General features: G+C 39.1%; 1 protein-coding gene across 2 annotated transcripts; it reads left to right on the top strand.

Annotated features, from left to right (window-relative positions):
- Positions 1 to 57: 57 nt before the first annotated feature.
- On the top strand, positions 58 to 15,950 carry SRP54 (signal recognition particle 54). 2 transcript variants are annotated; one of them, XM_027638030.1, is made up of 16 exons: positions 58 to 134; positions 2,951 to 3,059; positions 4,378 to 4,469; positions 5,053 to 5,137; positions 6,053 to 6,157; positions 8,787 to 8,853; positions 8,940 to 8,997; positions 9,689 to 9,839; positions 10,720 to 10,868; positions 12,211 to 12,311; positions 12,420 to 12,506; positions 12,922 to 12,995; positions 13,243 to 13,351; positions 14,091 to 14,261; positions 14,757 to 14,852; positions 15,487 to 15,950. In XM_027638030.1, the coding sequence occupies exons 2-16, from the start codon at positions 2,982 to 2,984 to the stop codon at positions 15,576 to 15,578; spliced, it is 1,515 nt and encodes a 504-aa protein (XP_027493831.1). In that variant the 5' UTR covers positions 58 to 134; positions 2,951 to 2,981; the 3' UTR covers positions 15,579 to 15,950. The 2 variants fall into 2 exon arrangements, with proteins under 2 accessions (XP_027493831.1, XP_027493832.1); XM_027638031.1 differs by lacking the exon at positions 58 to 134 and adding an exon at positions 185 to 627 and having other exon boundaries at positions 15,487 to 15,594.

The following is a 15,950-nucleotide window of genomic DNA, read 5'->3' as shown; positions in this document are numbered from 1 at the left end:
GCGACAGCAGCGTCTCGCGGGGCGGCCTCGCCCCGGCGGCAGCGCCGGGCGGGCCGTGCCGGACCGGGCCGGGCCGGGCTGGGCTGGGCTGGGCTGGGCGCGGCTCTGCCCGCGTGCCCCGCTCCGCGCGCACGGTGAGTGCTCGCAGCTGTCGCGTCAGCGGGGACGGAAGGTGGGCACCGGGCCCTCCTGCCCCCGGGACTGGACGGGCGGCAGCACGGACCGCTCAGGGCCCTCGGTCCGCCAGAGCTCAGTGGGAGCAGTTCTGGGCCTCCCGGACCAGTCCCCGTTGTCCGAGTCACTGGGACGGGGCTCGCCCGGGCGGGGCCTGGTCGCTGTTTGTGGCCAGCCCGGGTGCCCGCGGAGAAGGCAGCGGTCGGACACGTATCCAAGGCTGTGCCTTCCCTTCTCCCTTCCTTCCCTTGAAAACGAGGGCGTTGGGCTATAAGCGAGACAGCCGGTCCCCGCTGTCGTCCCGGGGCGCCTTCCTGCCCTTTGCCGGGTAACTTTTGCAGGTGGAAACTCGTAAGCTAAGGTTGAGTGACGCTGTAGCAGCTCCAGCCGTTCGCACCTGTGAAACAGCTGCTGCTCCGTTACAGTATTTGATTTGAGATTGATCTAATCCATGTAAGTGTACATTTAGTGTAACTTTATTATACAAACTTTAAGTAAACGTCCCTTTTACTTGCTATCTTTTAAACAGCTGTTTAAAGAGCTCTTGCATTTTAGAGTTTTTTGCTTTTTAAAATCCTTTACTTAAAAGAGTACTGCTAGATTAGCTAGGCAGATTTATTTAGGTTTATGCTGGGGGGCTGAGCAGCGGTAGGCGGTCTGTCCCTTCAGAGTTGCTTCATTGCTGATTTTCTTAGACCTAATAAACCCCCCGCTATTTCTGCTGCCCCTTGGTTCCTGAAATGCCTGTTCCTGGCAGAAGCACAGAGTCCTGGCACTCCGTGGAGCAGAAGGATATCCTGGGAGCTCAGTGTGGAGGTGCCCAGGTGGCTCAGACTGTGCAGAGCTGAGCTCAGCAGAGACCTGCTCGCTGCAGCCTGGCGAGTCTCTTGGGGGGCCCTGCTGGGTTTAACCCTGCTCAGGGTGTTTGTGGGGTGCTGCATTAAAGCTCAGCTCTCCGGAACTACGGATGCTCAGCATATCCATGTTCTGCAGTGCAGTCACTGCTAATGCCCTCCTGGCTGCCTGCCCACCCAAGCAGTTGTCTGGAGTGTGGCTCTCCACTGGGATGGACTGTGTGTGACAAGCTCTGTTAAGTTCTGTACTTGGCACTCCTTAGTAATTCTGATGGCTTATGATTTCTTAATGTGCTAGCGAGAGCAAAGTACTTGTGTTATTCCTATTGTAAGGCTGTTGGAAGAAACATTTGGAATTCTGCAGAGGAAACATTTGTGTCCTAGGACATAATTAACTTTCTGTATTTAGAGACCCATAGAACTCTGGAAACTAATTTTAAATACTGAGCAGTCACGTGGCTTCTGTATGTTGGTCATCCTATCAAATTTCTTAGCTGTTATATCCAAGCATTGTAGTGAAGTTTTGTCTGTGGATGCAGTTTTAGCAGCTCAAAGCTTACTGAGTTGCAATGCTATTTTTAAGGGGTTTTATTTTTGCATTATTGTGATTTTCACAGGAAACGAACTTGAAAAATGTTTTGAACATCTGTTTTGCTGAGACCCTTTGGTAGATCATATTGATGATAATAGTTTTTTAGAATTATACTCCCATAATGTGACTTGTATGCCTTGTAAAACTCCAAGGTTTCCTTCCTTACCACTTCAGATAACGTGAAATCCTCTTTCAGCAATGTAAGAAGGTGGACATCCATACCTGTTAATGTACTGATCTGCAAATACTCTATGGGTAGAGGTCCTTAGGAAGCATAGACTAATTTTTTTAATGAATATTGAGATGGCATGGTAATGGATATCACTTTGGAATTGCTTGTACATACAATGTTCATTAAATCTAAACTGTGTAAATGTATTTATTTGCATCATTTGCTATACCCAAGTCCTGTACTTAGAGTGGATTTATTTATCCTACATCTTTTGAAACCCCTGAAGAATTTGTTCTGCAGTGTGACCTCAGTATTGGGGGTGGGGAGGGTTAGGCTGGCACTTGGTTTTAGGGTTTTGTTGATGGTTTAACGTGCTAGCTTTGTAACAATAGTAACTCTCAACTAGACAAAGCAATCAGGAGATTGGCTTACATGGGTGACTTGTTTTAGCTCTTTTGGAAAATATCTGGAGGGTTATATAGGAGGTGGAGTGGTTTAACATGTTGACCTGAATATTCATACCCTTCAGAAATTAACTTTTTATGGTTTCTTAACTGTAAGTTATGGTACACTTATATGTGAGATTTGTGTCTGCAGTGAACAAAAACAATCTGTTTTTCCAATAAATCCATTAAAAACTACAATGTGAATTTTGCTTATTAAAATGCAAACATGTTTGTAGGGTTACTAAAATGGGAAATTCAGTTTGATATATTGGAAGCTAGATAAAATGCAACCAGTAAATAATGTTCAATTTTGCTAGCAAAATATCCTGCTTCTGGTCATACTGGCTTTGCAGGATGCAGAGTTTCTAAGCTATCCTGCTTGATTTTATTCTGTCATGTAGCATATTGCTGACAAGAAGATAAAAAGCAGGAAGTGTTCTTTCTGGAAGTCTGTCTGAACTGTTTTTTCCTGGTGAAGACAATGCAGTTGTTCTACACGGTGAAGTGCTTCCTAATTGAAGTGTGGTATCTCTGTTTTTAAGTAGGCCATCAGGATAACCTAAAATTAGCTTCAGGCCAGTGTTTCCTAAAAATAGCTAAAAAGTAAAACTTACACACTTTCTGGATTGCAAAGCAGGATTCCTTACCTGAAAGTTCCTGGAATAATTAATTTGTGGCATTGTAACTTGATTTTTTTTAAACTGTTTTCCAGATTCTTCTGAGTTGTACTCGAAGCCGCCAAAATGGTTCTCGCAGATCTTGGAAGAAAAATAACTTCAGCATTGCGCTCCCTGAGCAATGCTACGATTATCAATGAGGAGGTAACTAGTGTGCAAATGTGATGGCACTAACACTTTAAAAGTTCTGAGAAAAAGTTCTCAGAGGCTGATGGAAAGCTTGAAGTAGGCTGATGTTACCTGGAGGCTCTTCTCTTCCTTCAAGTAAAATTTCTACTGGAAGTTTTAACCCCCTGAGAGTACTGCCAGAACTTAAAACTAGATTTATACATGGATAATCACCTCAGACATAGTGGGTCCTGTGGTCAAAGGGTCCTTGAGTGTGGTGGCTGTACTCAGGGAGATTAATGTTCTGTGGAGATAATGCCAGAGGAGGCACGTACCAAAGGTTGGGTGGAAGGTAGGCACCTGCTCTGATTTATGGCTGTATGTGCAGCCAGACTATGCAGATGTGAACTAGGCTGGTAGAAGCTGAAATGTGGAAGAACAAATAGCTTTCAATGTAAGCTGTGCTGTCTGAAATGTGAGGAGTGTGTTGTTTGCTGCCTTTATATTCAAGCCAGTGTGTGATTCTGGACGTTTGTTTCAGCTGGTATAGTCTGTATTTTCTGTAATTAAGAGTTTGAAATCATAGCTAGGTGTATTCTGTTATAGGACTGAAAAGCAAGATGGCAAACAAACTAATGTGATGGTTTAAATGTGCCTCTGAGTAAATAAATTGTCAGAAACTGTTTTCAGATGGACAAACAGGTGGCTTTAGGTAACTAAAAAGTAGGCTTATTGAGAGCTGTGGGGTTGGAACCTGTGCACAGAGGAAAGGTTTTACCATATTGGCAGCTGGGAGACAACAAATTCTTAACTGAATCAAATACAGCCCAGTATATAGCAGTAGAAACTTTTATCCTCCAAGAGCTCAAGATGTGCAAATGAGGCCATTTATGCAGGTGTTACTTTGAAAAAATCTTTCTGTTCAAGACTTTTCACTTTGAAAAATCTTACAACTAATAAACTGGGTTTCTAACCAAGGCACCTGCTTGCCTAGAAGAAATACAACCAGAGCAGCAGTCCAGTTTCTGAAAATGCAGATAGCAGGGTGTCCATCTTGCATTTAAGGAATACTTGTATATACAGAGCTGGTGGTGTGACATGAGATATTTTGGTGTACTCTCTTGAGTACCCATAGGGAAGTTTAGAAAGTCTTGCTACCGTATGAGTGGCTGTTGGCCTTAAAGCAGGAGGAAGTGTTCTGTTGTTTCTATGTTATATAAAGTTGTTACAATTGAGAATCCATTATTACTTTTCACATTTAAATTTTATTTATGTAGGAACAAATGCACAGACTTTTTTTTTGTGGTGGTCAATCCTGTGTATTGTAAAACAATTTTTCTTTTATACTCCAAAGGTTTTAAATGCTATGTTAAAAGAAGTATGTACAGCATTACTGGAAGCTGATGTTAATATCAAACTTGTGAAGCAACTTAGAGAAAATGTCAAGTAAGTAAAATAATCAGAATTTATATAAGTCTTGATGTTTGTAAAAGTTGTAATTTGAGGTAACAGAAGAATTTATAACTATATTTTTTTAGACACACCCACTTTACCTTTAACAGGAAAATGCAGTTTGCACTAAACATTTAGCCAGTTTCATTAAAAGAATTTTCATCAAGTTTAGCCATTTACTGCTGTTACAGGCTTTTTTCAAAAAACTGTTGCTCTCATCAGCTGAGTTGTCTGATAAACAAGTTCTTCATTACTTCCTAGACGCTTCATCTTCACGTGTTCTGTGCTGCCTATAAATAGATCTGTGTATGTGACTAGTACTGTTACCTTGCCTGTTTTCAGATGTGTAATTCAAGTAAATGCAAGTCTGAAAGATGCAAGTATTTTAGAAACTTGTTTTTATCCTCTGTACAGAAGTGTCTCCAATGCATGTCACTTAAGTACATCTTATCTGACAACTCAAATCAGGATGATGCTGCAGTTGCAAAAACTTTGTTTATTACAAAAACATTGTTTATTACTAGGTTTAAGCAATGCTTTAAGTTATGCTTGTGTTTCATGATTTTCTTAAATTCAGGTCTGCAATTGATCTTGAAGAAATGGCATCTGGCCTTAACAAAAGGAAAATGATTCAGCATGCAGTCTTTAAGGAGCTTGTTAAGGTAGGACTTCAAAATTCTGCATTATGTCACTTTTCTTGTACAGCCTGGGCTATGGAAGCTGTCCAGTAGCAAGCCAAGCTTTTAGGTGGTTATGTGGTACCTGCAGTTATGCTTTCTGTTGTAAGGCTTCTTCCTATTGCAAACAGTAGTATTCTAATTGAAACTACTTTCTGGACATTTCTCAAGCTAACTTCAGTTTAAGCTTTAAGTTCACCTGTTCTTAGTCTTCAATTGAAATGTAAAGACAAAGGAAGAATAAAGTTCTGCTAGCTTCTGGGCTGTCTTTGGTTGTCCCAGAACACACCTTTGCTACCCTAATGAAGATTTGTTCAGACTACTTATAAGCCTTTGAAAAAATGTTAAGTGACAACCTAGCAGTTCATGGCAACATTTATCATTAATTTACCTGCTTGGTCAAATCAGCACCTGGGTATCTGTTTTCTACCCTCCTTCCAGTTAGCAGTGTAATCTTTTGTTCTGTTAGCCTGTGCCCAACCATAGCTCTCAGGAATGTATGTACCTTCTACTCATTTCAGAAGTGAGGCAGGAATCCTAAAATGCTTTCTGTGCTGTGGGATTCTCACCGGAAGAAGCTCATCCTGAGCAGTGACGGTGGGGTGGAGATCCTGTTTCTGTGTTGGTTGTTACACTTGTGCCACCTACACAGGCCACCCTGACTGTAGGGCTTGGTGGTAGAAAAAAATTAACACTGTTACTCTTGCAGAATTATTATGCATAACTATAGATATCTTCCATGGGCTGTTGCTGTTCACTGTAAATCAGCAAGAACCTGAGCAAAATTAAGACTAAATATGCAAAAATTGTTTTGCCCCATTGAATATGAAACCAGGCCCCTAGCATGATACCAACTCTGTGCTTTTGACATTTGGTTTTGCTACATATGTTAAACTTTAGCTTGTAGATCCTGGAGTCAAAGCATGGACACCTACCAAAGGAAAACAGAATATTATAATGTTTGTTGGTTTGCAAGGAAGCGGTAAAACAACAACTTGTTCAAAGGTAATGTGCAGTGAATCTCTTTGCATGGGTTTTGGGTTTTTTGTTTATTTGTTTTGAGTTTGTTTTGTGTTTGGTTGGTTGATTAGTTTGGTTTTTTCCTTGGGGAAGGTGGTGGTGATTGGACTCCTTAGGTAGGGTTTGCTTGTGATCTATGTTATTTCTATTAGTAGCAAAATGCTAACTCACTAAAAGGTAGAGATATTTTTGCAGAAGGGTTCCTGAGATGAGAGGAATGGACAAAGTGATATTCTTTTGGGACAAATGGCTTGTAGGACTTCTTTCAAAAATTTTTGAACTAAACCCTTGATGAGACAATACTGTATATGGATAAAAAAGATTCTTTCTATTTTTGCTCATTTAGTTGCCATCTGGAGTTAAACCATGACACTATAGTTCACTTTCTAGGTCAAAGACTAGTACTATGAATGGAACCTATCTCACTCCATTAATTATTTAGGCAAGCCACTGGAATTTGACTTTTGTATTAGATACCTCAGTTAAGTATCACTGTGTGGTGTGAAACTTCTTCCAGCCCCAGATTCATTGAGGAAATTTACATTTGTATTTTTTTAAGGCTAAAAAAGAATGCTATGAATCAACACATCATAGAATAGGTAGGAGTGGAAGGGACCACAGTGGGTCATCCGGTTCAATCTCCCTGCTCAGGGAGATCATCTTAAAGCACATAGCACAGCATTGTGTGCAGACAGTTCTTGAATATCTCAAGTGAGGGAGACTCCACAACCTCTCCGGGCAATCTGTTCCTGTGCTCAGTCACTCACACAGTAAAGAAGTTATTCCTCATATTCATGTGGAACTTCTGTACATCAGTTTCTAGCAGGTTGCCTCTTGTCCTATTGCTTGGCACCACCAGGAGGAGCCTGGCTCCATCCTCTTGACACCCTCCCTGCAGGTACTTACAGTCATTGATGAGGTCCCCTCTCAGTTGTCTCTTCTTGAGGCTGAACAGGCCCAACTCCCTCAGGCTTTCCTTGGAAGAGAGACAATCCAGTCCCTTAATCATCTTCATGGCCCTCTGCTGAACCAGGAGCTCCATGTCTCTCACATTGAGGAGCCCAGAACTGGATACAGCATTCGAGATGTGGCCTCAGCGGGGCTGTGTAGAGGGGCATGATCACCTCCCTCGACCTCCTGGCAATGCTCTTCTTGCTGCACCCCAGGATATCATTGACCTTCTTGGGCACACTGCTGGGCACACATAGCACACTGCTGGCTCATAGATAGCTTGTTGTCCTTTTGTTATCCTCTTGTTACCCTTGATATTCTTGGCCAGATTTAATTCCAGATGAACCTTGGCCTTCCTTGTCTCATTTCTACTTACTCTGACAGCTTCTATATTCATTCCAACTGGCCTGACCCCACTTCCTTCTCCTATGTAGTTCCTGCTTATGCTTGAGTAATGACAGTTCTTCATTCATCCATGTAGCTCTCTTGCCCCCCCTTTGCCTGATTTCTTGCTCATCGGGATGCATCCTTCTTCAGCGTGGAGGAAGTGATCCTTTAATATCAACCAAATCTCTTGGACCCCTCTTCCCTGCAGGGCCCATTCCCATGGGATTCTTCCAAGATCCCTGAAGACGTGAAAATTACCTTTCTTGAAGTCCATGGTTGTAGTCTTACTCGCTGCCCTGCTTCCTCCTTGCCCAATACTGAACTCCACAATCTCACTGTCACTACAGTCAAGGCTGCCCCCAACCTTCACATCTCCAGCAAGGCCTTCCCTGTTCGTTGGTGTAAGGTCAAGCAGCACACCATTCCTTGTGGGATCGTCCACTACTTGTGACAGGATGTTGTCATCCATGCTTTCCAGGAACCTTCTGGACTCTGTTTCACTGTGCTGCTTCTCCAGCAGATGTCAGGGTAGTTAAAGTCCCCCCCAAGTGCCTGTGACTCCAAGGCTGCTTCAGGCTGTCTGTAGAAGGCCTCATCCACTTGTTCCTTGTGATCAGGAAAACATCCACAACAACATCATCCTTACTGGTCTGCCCTTTTATCCTAAACCATAAGCTCTCAGCTTGCTCATCATCCACCCCAAGACAGAGCTCAGTACATTCCAAGCTGGAAGGAAAAATTATTCTGTGGAAAAAAGATGCATCTTTCTTGCTTTTTTTTTGTCATCTGCTTTTGAGGTTCACATGTAGGCTATACTGAATATACGAATTCCTCCGATTTCAGAAGACTTTCTTAGTGCTTCTGTAGGTGAACTTTATTTTGGAAATTTGTCTTTGGTCAGTCAAGTGTTTTGTGAACGTACATTGTACCAATGAAGCTGAGTGTTACAAGAAAGTTAAGGATTCTATCCACCACTCTAAAATAGGTCCTTGCAAATGGAAATATCTTTGTTCCTCTGGAAGTACAGAAACCACAAGCTGTGCAAGTTGTAGCCAGTATGGTACTTGATATTGAAGATTTACTGTTTTGGGTAGTTTCTAAATGCTAGTCCAATTTGGACAGCAGAATCCATAAAATGGGAACTTGAGTTATTCCTAACAAAGGCTGGCTTGCCTTTGTGTCTTCTGTGTGTGTACTATGTGACTCACAAGCTGTTACACAGTGTCATGTCAGTGGACCTTTGGTGTAACTGCTTGTTTTGGATTTCTTTTCACAGTTAGCATACTTTTATCAGAGGAAAGGCTGGAAGACCTGTTTGATATGTGCAGACACGTACAGAGCAGGTAATACAGACTTTAATGATGTGGTTCTCTATCTGTAATATTTAGAGATTTTCTTAAGTAGTCCCTTGACTATACCTGTCTTACAGGTGCTTTTGACCAGTTAAAGCAGAATGCCACAAAAGCAAGAATTCCCTTTTATGGGAGGTAAGCATCTTTCAGAATCAGTTTGGAGGACAATTTAACTCCAATAATGTATTGTTCCTTATTGAACGCCTTGCACTAAGCCCCATCCAGTGTTGCCTAATAAATTAGGTTTTAGTAATATATTCTATTTTCTCTAATCATGTAAAAATTCTGCCTAATTTTGTATACTGCCAGGATTAGCAGGTAGGGATAGTGTAAGAAGAGATCAGGCATCCAGGAATAATTCGCTACTTTGTGTATAGAAGTTCATAGACTTCTACCAGACATATTCACATTTTCAGGAATTATCTTACAGAACAAAGGATATTATTTTTGGATGCTTAATTTTTTTTGTCAAGTAAAGGCAGAGGTGAACTAAAATAGCTTTTATAAACCAGTAAATAACTTTCCTCTAAGCTGTCTAGGTGCTCAGTTAAATTGTATTTCAGGAAAGGGGTAGTAGAACTTAGTGCAGCTTCCAGCAGGTGAGACAGACAGTCCTTTGCACTTCATTTCACAATGTAGTAGGGGTAAATGGCTCAAGAAGGCATATTTTTAACCAACTTTTGCTTGACATAAGAGAAATTCCCTCTTGAAATCCAGATACATTTATAGTTAACAAGTTTATTGTCAAGTGATGAAATTTTAAATTAGTTTCTTTGGGAATAAAAAATTGCACATATAACTACTAGATGTTTCTCTTTTTGATCAGTTACACAGAAATGGATCCTGTAATTATTGCCTCAGAAGGTGTTGAGAAATTTAAGAATGAAAACTTTGAAATAATCATTGTTGATACAAGTGGACGTCACAAACAAGAAGACTCGTTGTTTGAAGAGATGTTACAAGTTGCTAATGCCATAGTGAGTAGTTTTGAGAAATATAGTAACTTCTGTCATAGTCATTTGACTGCAATTGATTTATCTTTATGTCCTAATGTTCTGTGTAGATTTTACTTTAATTACTAGATTATATTAGAAATTACAAACGGGTATGAATGAGCAAAGGTTGAATGACGAGTACTTGATAATTTTTTCAGTTTGAATTCTTCTATTTGTAATTCAAGGACACTTGCATATAACTAGACTGTCATTCTTGCTTTAACTTTTCAGTTTCTTTGCGTGGAAAAACTGGATAAAAGAACCAGTCTGATCTGGTTTCCTATAACTATGAATACAAAACTTTCTGTGATTGTCACAAATAATTGTCTTAAAACAGAGAAGATGATTGGATAACTTTCAACAGTTTTGATATGTAAATGAAACTGGTGTTTCTTGTATGGGTTTAAAAAGTCTGGCTACTTGTTTGATTCTGTGGTCTTGCATGACAATATGACACTTCCCACAGAATTCCTGCTAATGGCTAACTTGTTTTCAGAGGAACCATGTCTTAAATCTCTTAATATAAAACTGAATGGACAATTTGAGCCATTAATTGCTCGTAGATACTAATGAGCTCATTGGCTCAAGATACTGGCTAAAATCACTCGAAACACAACTAATAAGCACAAACCTATTAAATTGTAATATTCTGTCTTGTAGATAAATCTTTCATGTAGTAATACAGTATCAGTTTTTCAAATGGTCCTTAGATAATATTGTTCATAAAATGTCCTGTTTTAAAGTGCACAGCCCTTACATACTGTTACTGCAGCAAGTTCTGCTACTGAATGCATGAACATAATGCATGAACACTTTTCACTAAAGCAGGAAATTCTTATTTTGTGTATCTCATTTCTCCTAGCAACCAGATAACATTGTTTATGTGATGGATGCTTCCATTGGCCAAGCTTGTGAAGCTCAAGCTAAGGCTTTCAAAGATAAAGTAGATGTAGCTTCTGTTATTGTTACGAAGCTCGATGGACACGCAAAAGGAGGTGGAGCTCTTAGTGCGTAAGTATTGTGGTATAACAGTGACCAACATCTGGCTATGCACAGCCAGCCATGAAAATGCCTTATTGTCTCACAGAAACCTGTTCTGTGAAAGTCACTGTCACATTGCACAGAATCTAAGATTTAAGTCGGTAACACTTAGATTGTTACCCTTCTTCTGGTTGATAGGATCACCAGTTGATATTTAACATCAGAATCAGATATTATGATGTATTTTGAATATAGTAGTGCATATTGTTACATGTCAGACTTCTGTCTTCTGAAAACAGCATCAAGCAATATTGATTCCATATTGTGTATCAGGCATTTTCCCAAAAAGATCCATTGGGGTTTAATAGATATAGCTTACCTGAAGAGTTTTTCTTCTTATTTAATGCCTGAGAGTTTTTTTCCAAAGGGGGAAAACCTCTACCTAGTCATATCTAGTGGCCTTAAAACTGATGCAAATCAAACTTCTGGATTGCCAATGTCCAGCAACTTGGTAAAAAGTTGTCTGCAGTCATACTTACCTGAATTCCATTCTCACTGGACTTGCCATGTGCTGTATCTTGGCAGATTGTTGACTAGACTATGCTACATTTTATCTTCAGCCTTGTATGATTGTTCCAGCTGCATTTCAATGACACAGCTTGTACTGAGCTGAGATGTGTCAAAACAGTCAATGTTAACTGACACTGACTTACTACATCCCTGTCTGACTTCGATATGAAGTGTTACAGCTCTTGAACTGCCATATGTATTTTGTTTTATTTATAGCGTAGTGATAGAAACCTAAAGCTTTTGGTATCTTTATTTTGCTCTTGTTTTAGTTGTCATGCATTGTTGGCTGTATTTGCTCTGTACTGTCTGTGGACTGGAAGCTGAGTTTCATCTAAAAGCTAGTGCCAGTAGTTGACTGGTGAAAAGGTTCTGAGTTTTCTTATGCCTAAGCTTTTTTCCTGTGTTGAAAACAAGATTTTCTGTTGTTTGAGGTGCCTTGAAGAAAATGTAATCAATGCCTGTGTCATATGACCTCCCAATATTAGGATAAACTGGAGATGATGTATTTTTATTTCTTTCCTCTCAAGATTCTTAAACTCAGCAATGAAAATAAACAACTTCTGTTGATGATTTTTTCAAAGCAGAGTTTGTATTTTACAAAGAACTAATTAGAAAAATCTTTTTAACTACTGTCAGCTATACATCCAGATGCTGGATGTTTTTTTGATTAATAATAATCAAGGAGTAAGATACTTTAGAGAGGATGCATAGTGTTGAGAATGCCTAGCTGATTATGTTAATAGATGGTACAAAACATGGATTTTTTTTGAGAGACTATTTCATAAAATGTGTTGTACTGCAGAGTTGCTGCCACAAAGAGTCCTATTATTTTTATTGGAACTGGAGAACACATAGATGACTTTGAACCCTTTAAAACACAGCCTTTCATCAGCAAGCTGCTTGGTATGTATGTACTATGTACAACTATACTTAAAGACACTTTGAATTGGATAATGGAAAGTCAAAGTGTAATTTTTTTATGTTAATTTCAGAGCTGTTTTCCTTTTCCAGGTATGGGTGATATTGAAGGACTGATAGATAAAGTAAATGAGTTAAAATTGGATGACAATGAAGCGCTCATAGAAAAGCTAAAACATGGTAAGTTATCCCCAGGGCCTGAATAGCAGATGTTAGAGTGTTGTCTCTGTCACAGAGAACCTGTCATGATTACATCAGAGTTAATTTGTGTTATGTGTAGACATAAAAAACTTGCTCATGTGCACAGTGAAGAGTAGCTATTCTTTCTCTAGTACATGTGGCAGGCAAGTAAACTGAGTTGTGGTTTTTTTGAGTGATGTCTGTCAGACTGTAATTGCAGAATAACTAGCTTAACAGTTCAGCATGTGCCATCTTAAACTGTTTATCCATGTTAGTAGTGAAGAGGTTTGTTTATCCATTTATCTATGCAGTATAGTATTTACCTTGTAAAAATGAAGAATAATCGAGAAAGGAGAGTAAGACCAAAATGCTAGTGTGACTTCTGCTAACTTTTTTTTTTGTTGTTGTACTTTAGGTCAATTTACATTAAGAGATATGTATGAACAATTCCAAAACATCATGAAAATGGGACCATTCAGTCAGATCTTGGTTAGTTATCCCCAAAATCATTTTATTTTGTCAGATTTTCACTGATATTTGACCAACTTCTGTAAACTTAGAACTCTTCACTGAAACTGGTGTTATAGTCTGTGCTATATGTTTTTCAAAAGGTGAAATTTGTCTACTGTAATGCATAACTACTGAACTAAAAGTTGCTCTCTATATTTCTGGCTGCTTAATTAAAGTTAGCTTTGCCTATTCTGATACACCTTTTGTTTTTCACTTTTGAAACAAGGGCATGATCCCTGGTTTTGGAACCGACTTCATGAGTAAAGGCAATGAACAGGAATCAATGGCAAGGCTAAAGAAATTGATGACTATAATGGACAGTATGAATGATCAAGGTAAAACAAATGTCATGGGCTATTATTCTTTCTCCATTGTTGAACAAGCTTATTTAGAGATCTTTTTGGAAACAAAAAGACATTGCAGCATCTACTGTGACAGAAAATGATGAGAAATAATTAAGACTCTTAGAAATGGCAAGGAGTATGCATGTCTCCAACTATCCGAATAAGTCTAAATATTTAGAGATACCTCGATGACTACCAGTTGCTGCTCTGTCTTGTGTAGAGTAGGTGGGATTTTGAAGCATTCTATTGGAAATTCATGTATTTTTATTTTTATATTGTAACTGTTCTTAAATTATTAATGCTACACTTGCAAATTAAAAAGCTGTCTTAATCTTTAAACTGGCATTACTGTCTTTTTTCCTACCCACCATCAGATTTACTTGGTGATGTAGCCTGGTCTCTGGAATCCACCCATAACTCCTGCTCTTACCCTTGCGTTAAACACATTAATATGGCTTAAGACCAAGTACGCTGAGAACATAATTTATTCAGACAATTTTTTCTATTATGGTGATTAACATATGAAGATTATAGCTTTTTAGTATTACTTCCTAGAATGTTATGTCTCAATTATTTATGTAAAATTCTGCATTGTCACTTCTAAAACTAGGGTTTTTGTTCTCTGGCTAAAAACTAAATTCTCAACTAGGAGAACAGGTTTGCTACCAGCTGTAACAGTTTTTAATGTCAGTAACTCAATATATCTTTGTTTTCCACATTCTAATTGCAGAACTTGACAGTACAGATGGTGCCAAAGTTTTCAGTAAGCAGCCAGGAAGAATCCAAAGAGTAGCAAGAGGTTCAGGTGTTTCTACCAGAGATGTTCAGGAGCTTTTGACCCAATACACTAAGTTTGCACAGATGGTGAAAAAGATGGGAGGCATCAAAGGGCTTTTCAAAGGTAAGAAAAACCCAACACCACAAAACCAACCAACCCAAAAGTAAACAAACCAAACACCCCCTCCCCCCCCAAAAAAAAAGAACCCAAAACTAAAACTAAAATTTATGAACTTGGTGGGGACATTTACTTCATGTGTGAACACAGAGGAAATGTGAAAACATTGATTAGGGAGAGGAGAAAGTGAGTTGTAACTCACTCATTTTCATGATGTTTGAAAACTTTATGTAACTGGTAAGGTCTGCACTGTTCTTCATGCCACTAATGTGTAACTTAGCAGGGAAAGCCACTGTATTTCTCTGAATGTAGGCCTGATTACTACCACAATACTAACACTGCAGTCTGTTATGTGGGGTGCAAGGACTGTTGATCCTTAAAGTAACTTTAAGTGGCTGATGTAGTAACTTTTGATAATGGACTCATGGATTTGAATTTAGAACTAGAAGGTAACATTCAGATTTATTTCTAGCCCCATATGCTAATCCACTTTTTTTTTAGGTGGTGATATGTCAAAGAATGTAAACCCATCTCAGCTGGCCAAACTGAACCAACAGATGGCAAAGATGATGGATCCAAGAGTTCTTCATCATATGGGTATGTGCTGAGTTTTTGTAGCTTCAAGAGAGGACAGTTATGGTGGAGCATTTGAAATAGAGAAGTGAGGAATGTCATATGGGAATATCTGCATTATATATCAGTATTAAGTATTTCTAAAACTTTCTAACAAGAATCCGAAAGTTTAGTCCAAATGCTTTGCACTTACCAGTGCTTAATCAGGCCTTTTCGTTTGGATTCAGCTCTCAAAATGAGCAATTGGGATGGTGTCTGGGAACAGTGATGACTTGAGGAATGACTGTGGTAAAGCAAATCTGCCTAAACTTCCCTTCCCTTCTAAGCTTTGCTTCAAGTAATTAAATCTGATAAGAGCAGCTTTAAATAAAGACTCGCATACTAGAACCTTACTAATTGATACTGGTCATTGCTTCAAGGTTTTTTCTTTAGTTCATAATGCACAGGTCATTGTGAAACCTACTTTAAACCTGGTGTTTTGCAGGCCTTTCTATAATTAGTCACTCAGTTTTTTACTTTCAATAGCTGTTTAAGCCTATTTCAACAGTCTTGGGCTTCTGCATTTGTATATGACTGAAATAGTGTGTGTACTTTAATGAGGCCTGGAGCAGGAGAGCTGGGCTTCAGAGTTAACACATTATGTTCTCACTTTCTGCAGGTGGCATGGCAGGTTTGCAGTCAATGATGAGACAATTTCAACAAGGTGCTGCTGGCAATATGAAAGGCATGATGGGATTCAATAATATGTAAAGAAGCCTTAATACAAGTGGACTTGGTTGACTCATCATTGCAACTTCAGTGAAAGAATTTGCTTTCTTCCTTTTTACAGTGATGAGGGAGTGGTCTTTTGAAATCTTATCCAGGCTTCTCAGTTTCTACATCTAATTTCTGGAAACTATTTTTGCTTAAATTAGTTCCTCTCCACTAATAACTGATGGCACAAAGAGTAATTCAATTTAATGAAATAAGATCATGATGTAAAATTTTAATATTCAGAGACACTTTTTAATTGTTTACATCAAATGGCAGCCATTATATTTGTAAACAACCCTGATCTTTGGTTATAGTAACATAAAATGTCACAAATATACTGTAAAATAAAATGTAAGTGGTTATAAACAA

This window comes from Corapipo altera, unplaced genomic scaffold (genome assembly GCF_003945725.1).
Source record: "Corapipo altera isolate COAL_440 unplaced genomic scaffold, ASM394572v1 23, whole genome shotgun sequence".
Classification (NCBI taxonomy): domain Eukaryota; kingdom Metazoa; phylum Chordata; class Aves; order Passeriformes; family Pipridae; genus Corapipo; species Corapipo altera.
Note: the sequence above shows the minus strand (reverse complement) of the source record. Positions and strands in the feature narration are given on the sequence as shown.

What these genes read in the sequence shown, in the direction of transcription:
- SRP54 (XM_027638030.1), top strand. Translation starts at nt 2,982, where the DNA reads ATGGTTCTCGCAGATCTTGGAAGAAAAATAACTTCAGCATTGCGCTCC. An exon ending in TTTCATCAGCAAGCTGCTTG is followed by an intron (nt 12,312 to 12,419) that starts GTATGTATGTAC and finishes TTCCTTTTCCAG; the next exon opens with GTATGGGTGATATTGAAGGA. An exon ending in GGACAGTATGAATGATCAAG is followed by an intron (nt 13,352 to 14,090) that starts GTAAAACAAATG and finishes TTCTAATTGCAG; the next exon opens with AACTTGACAGTACAGATGGT.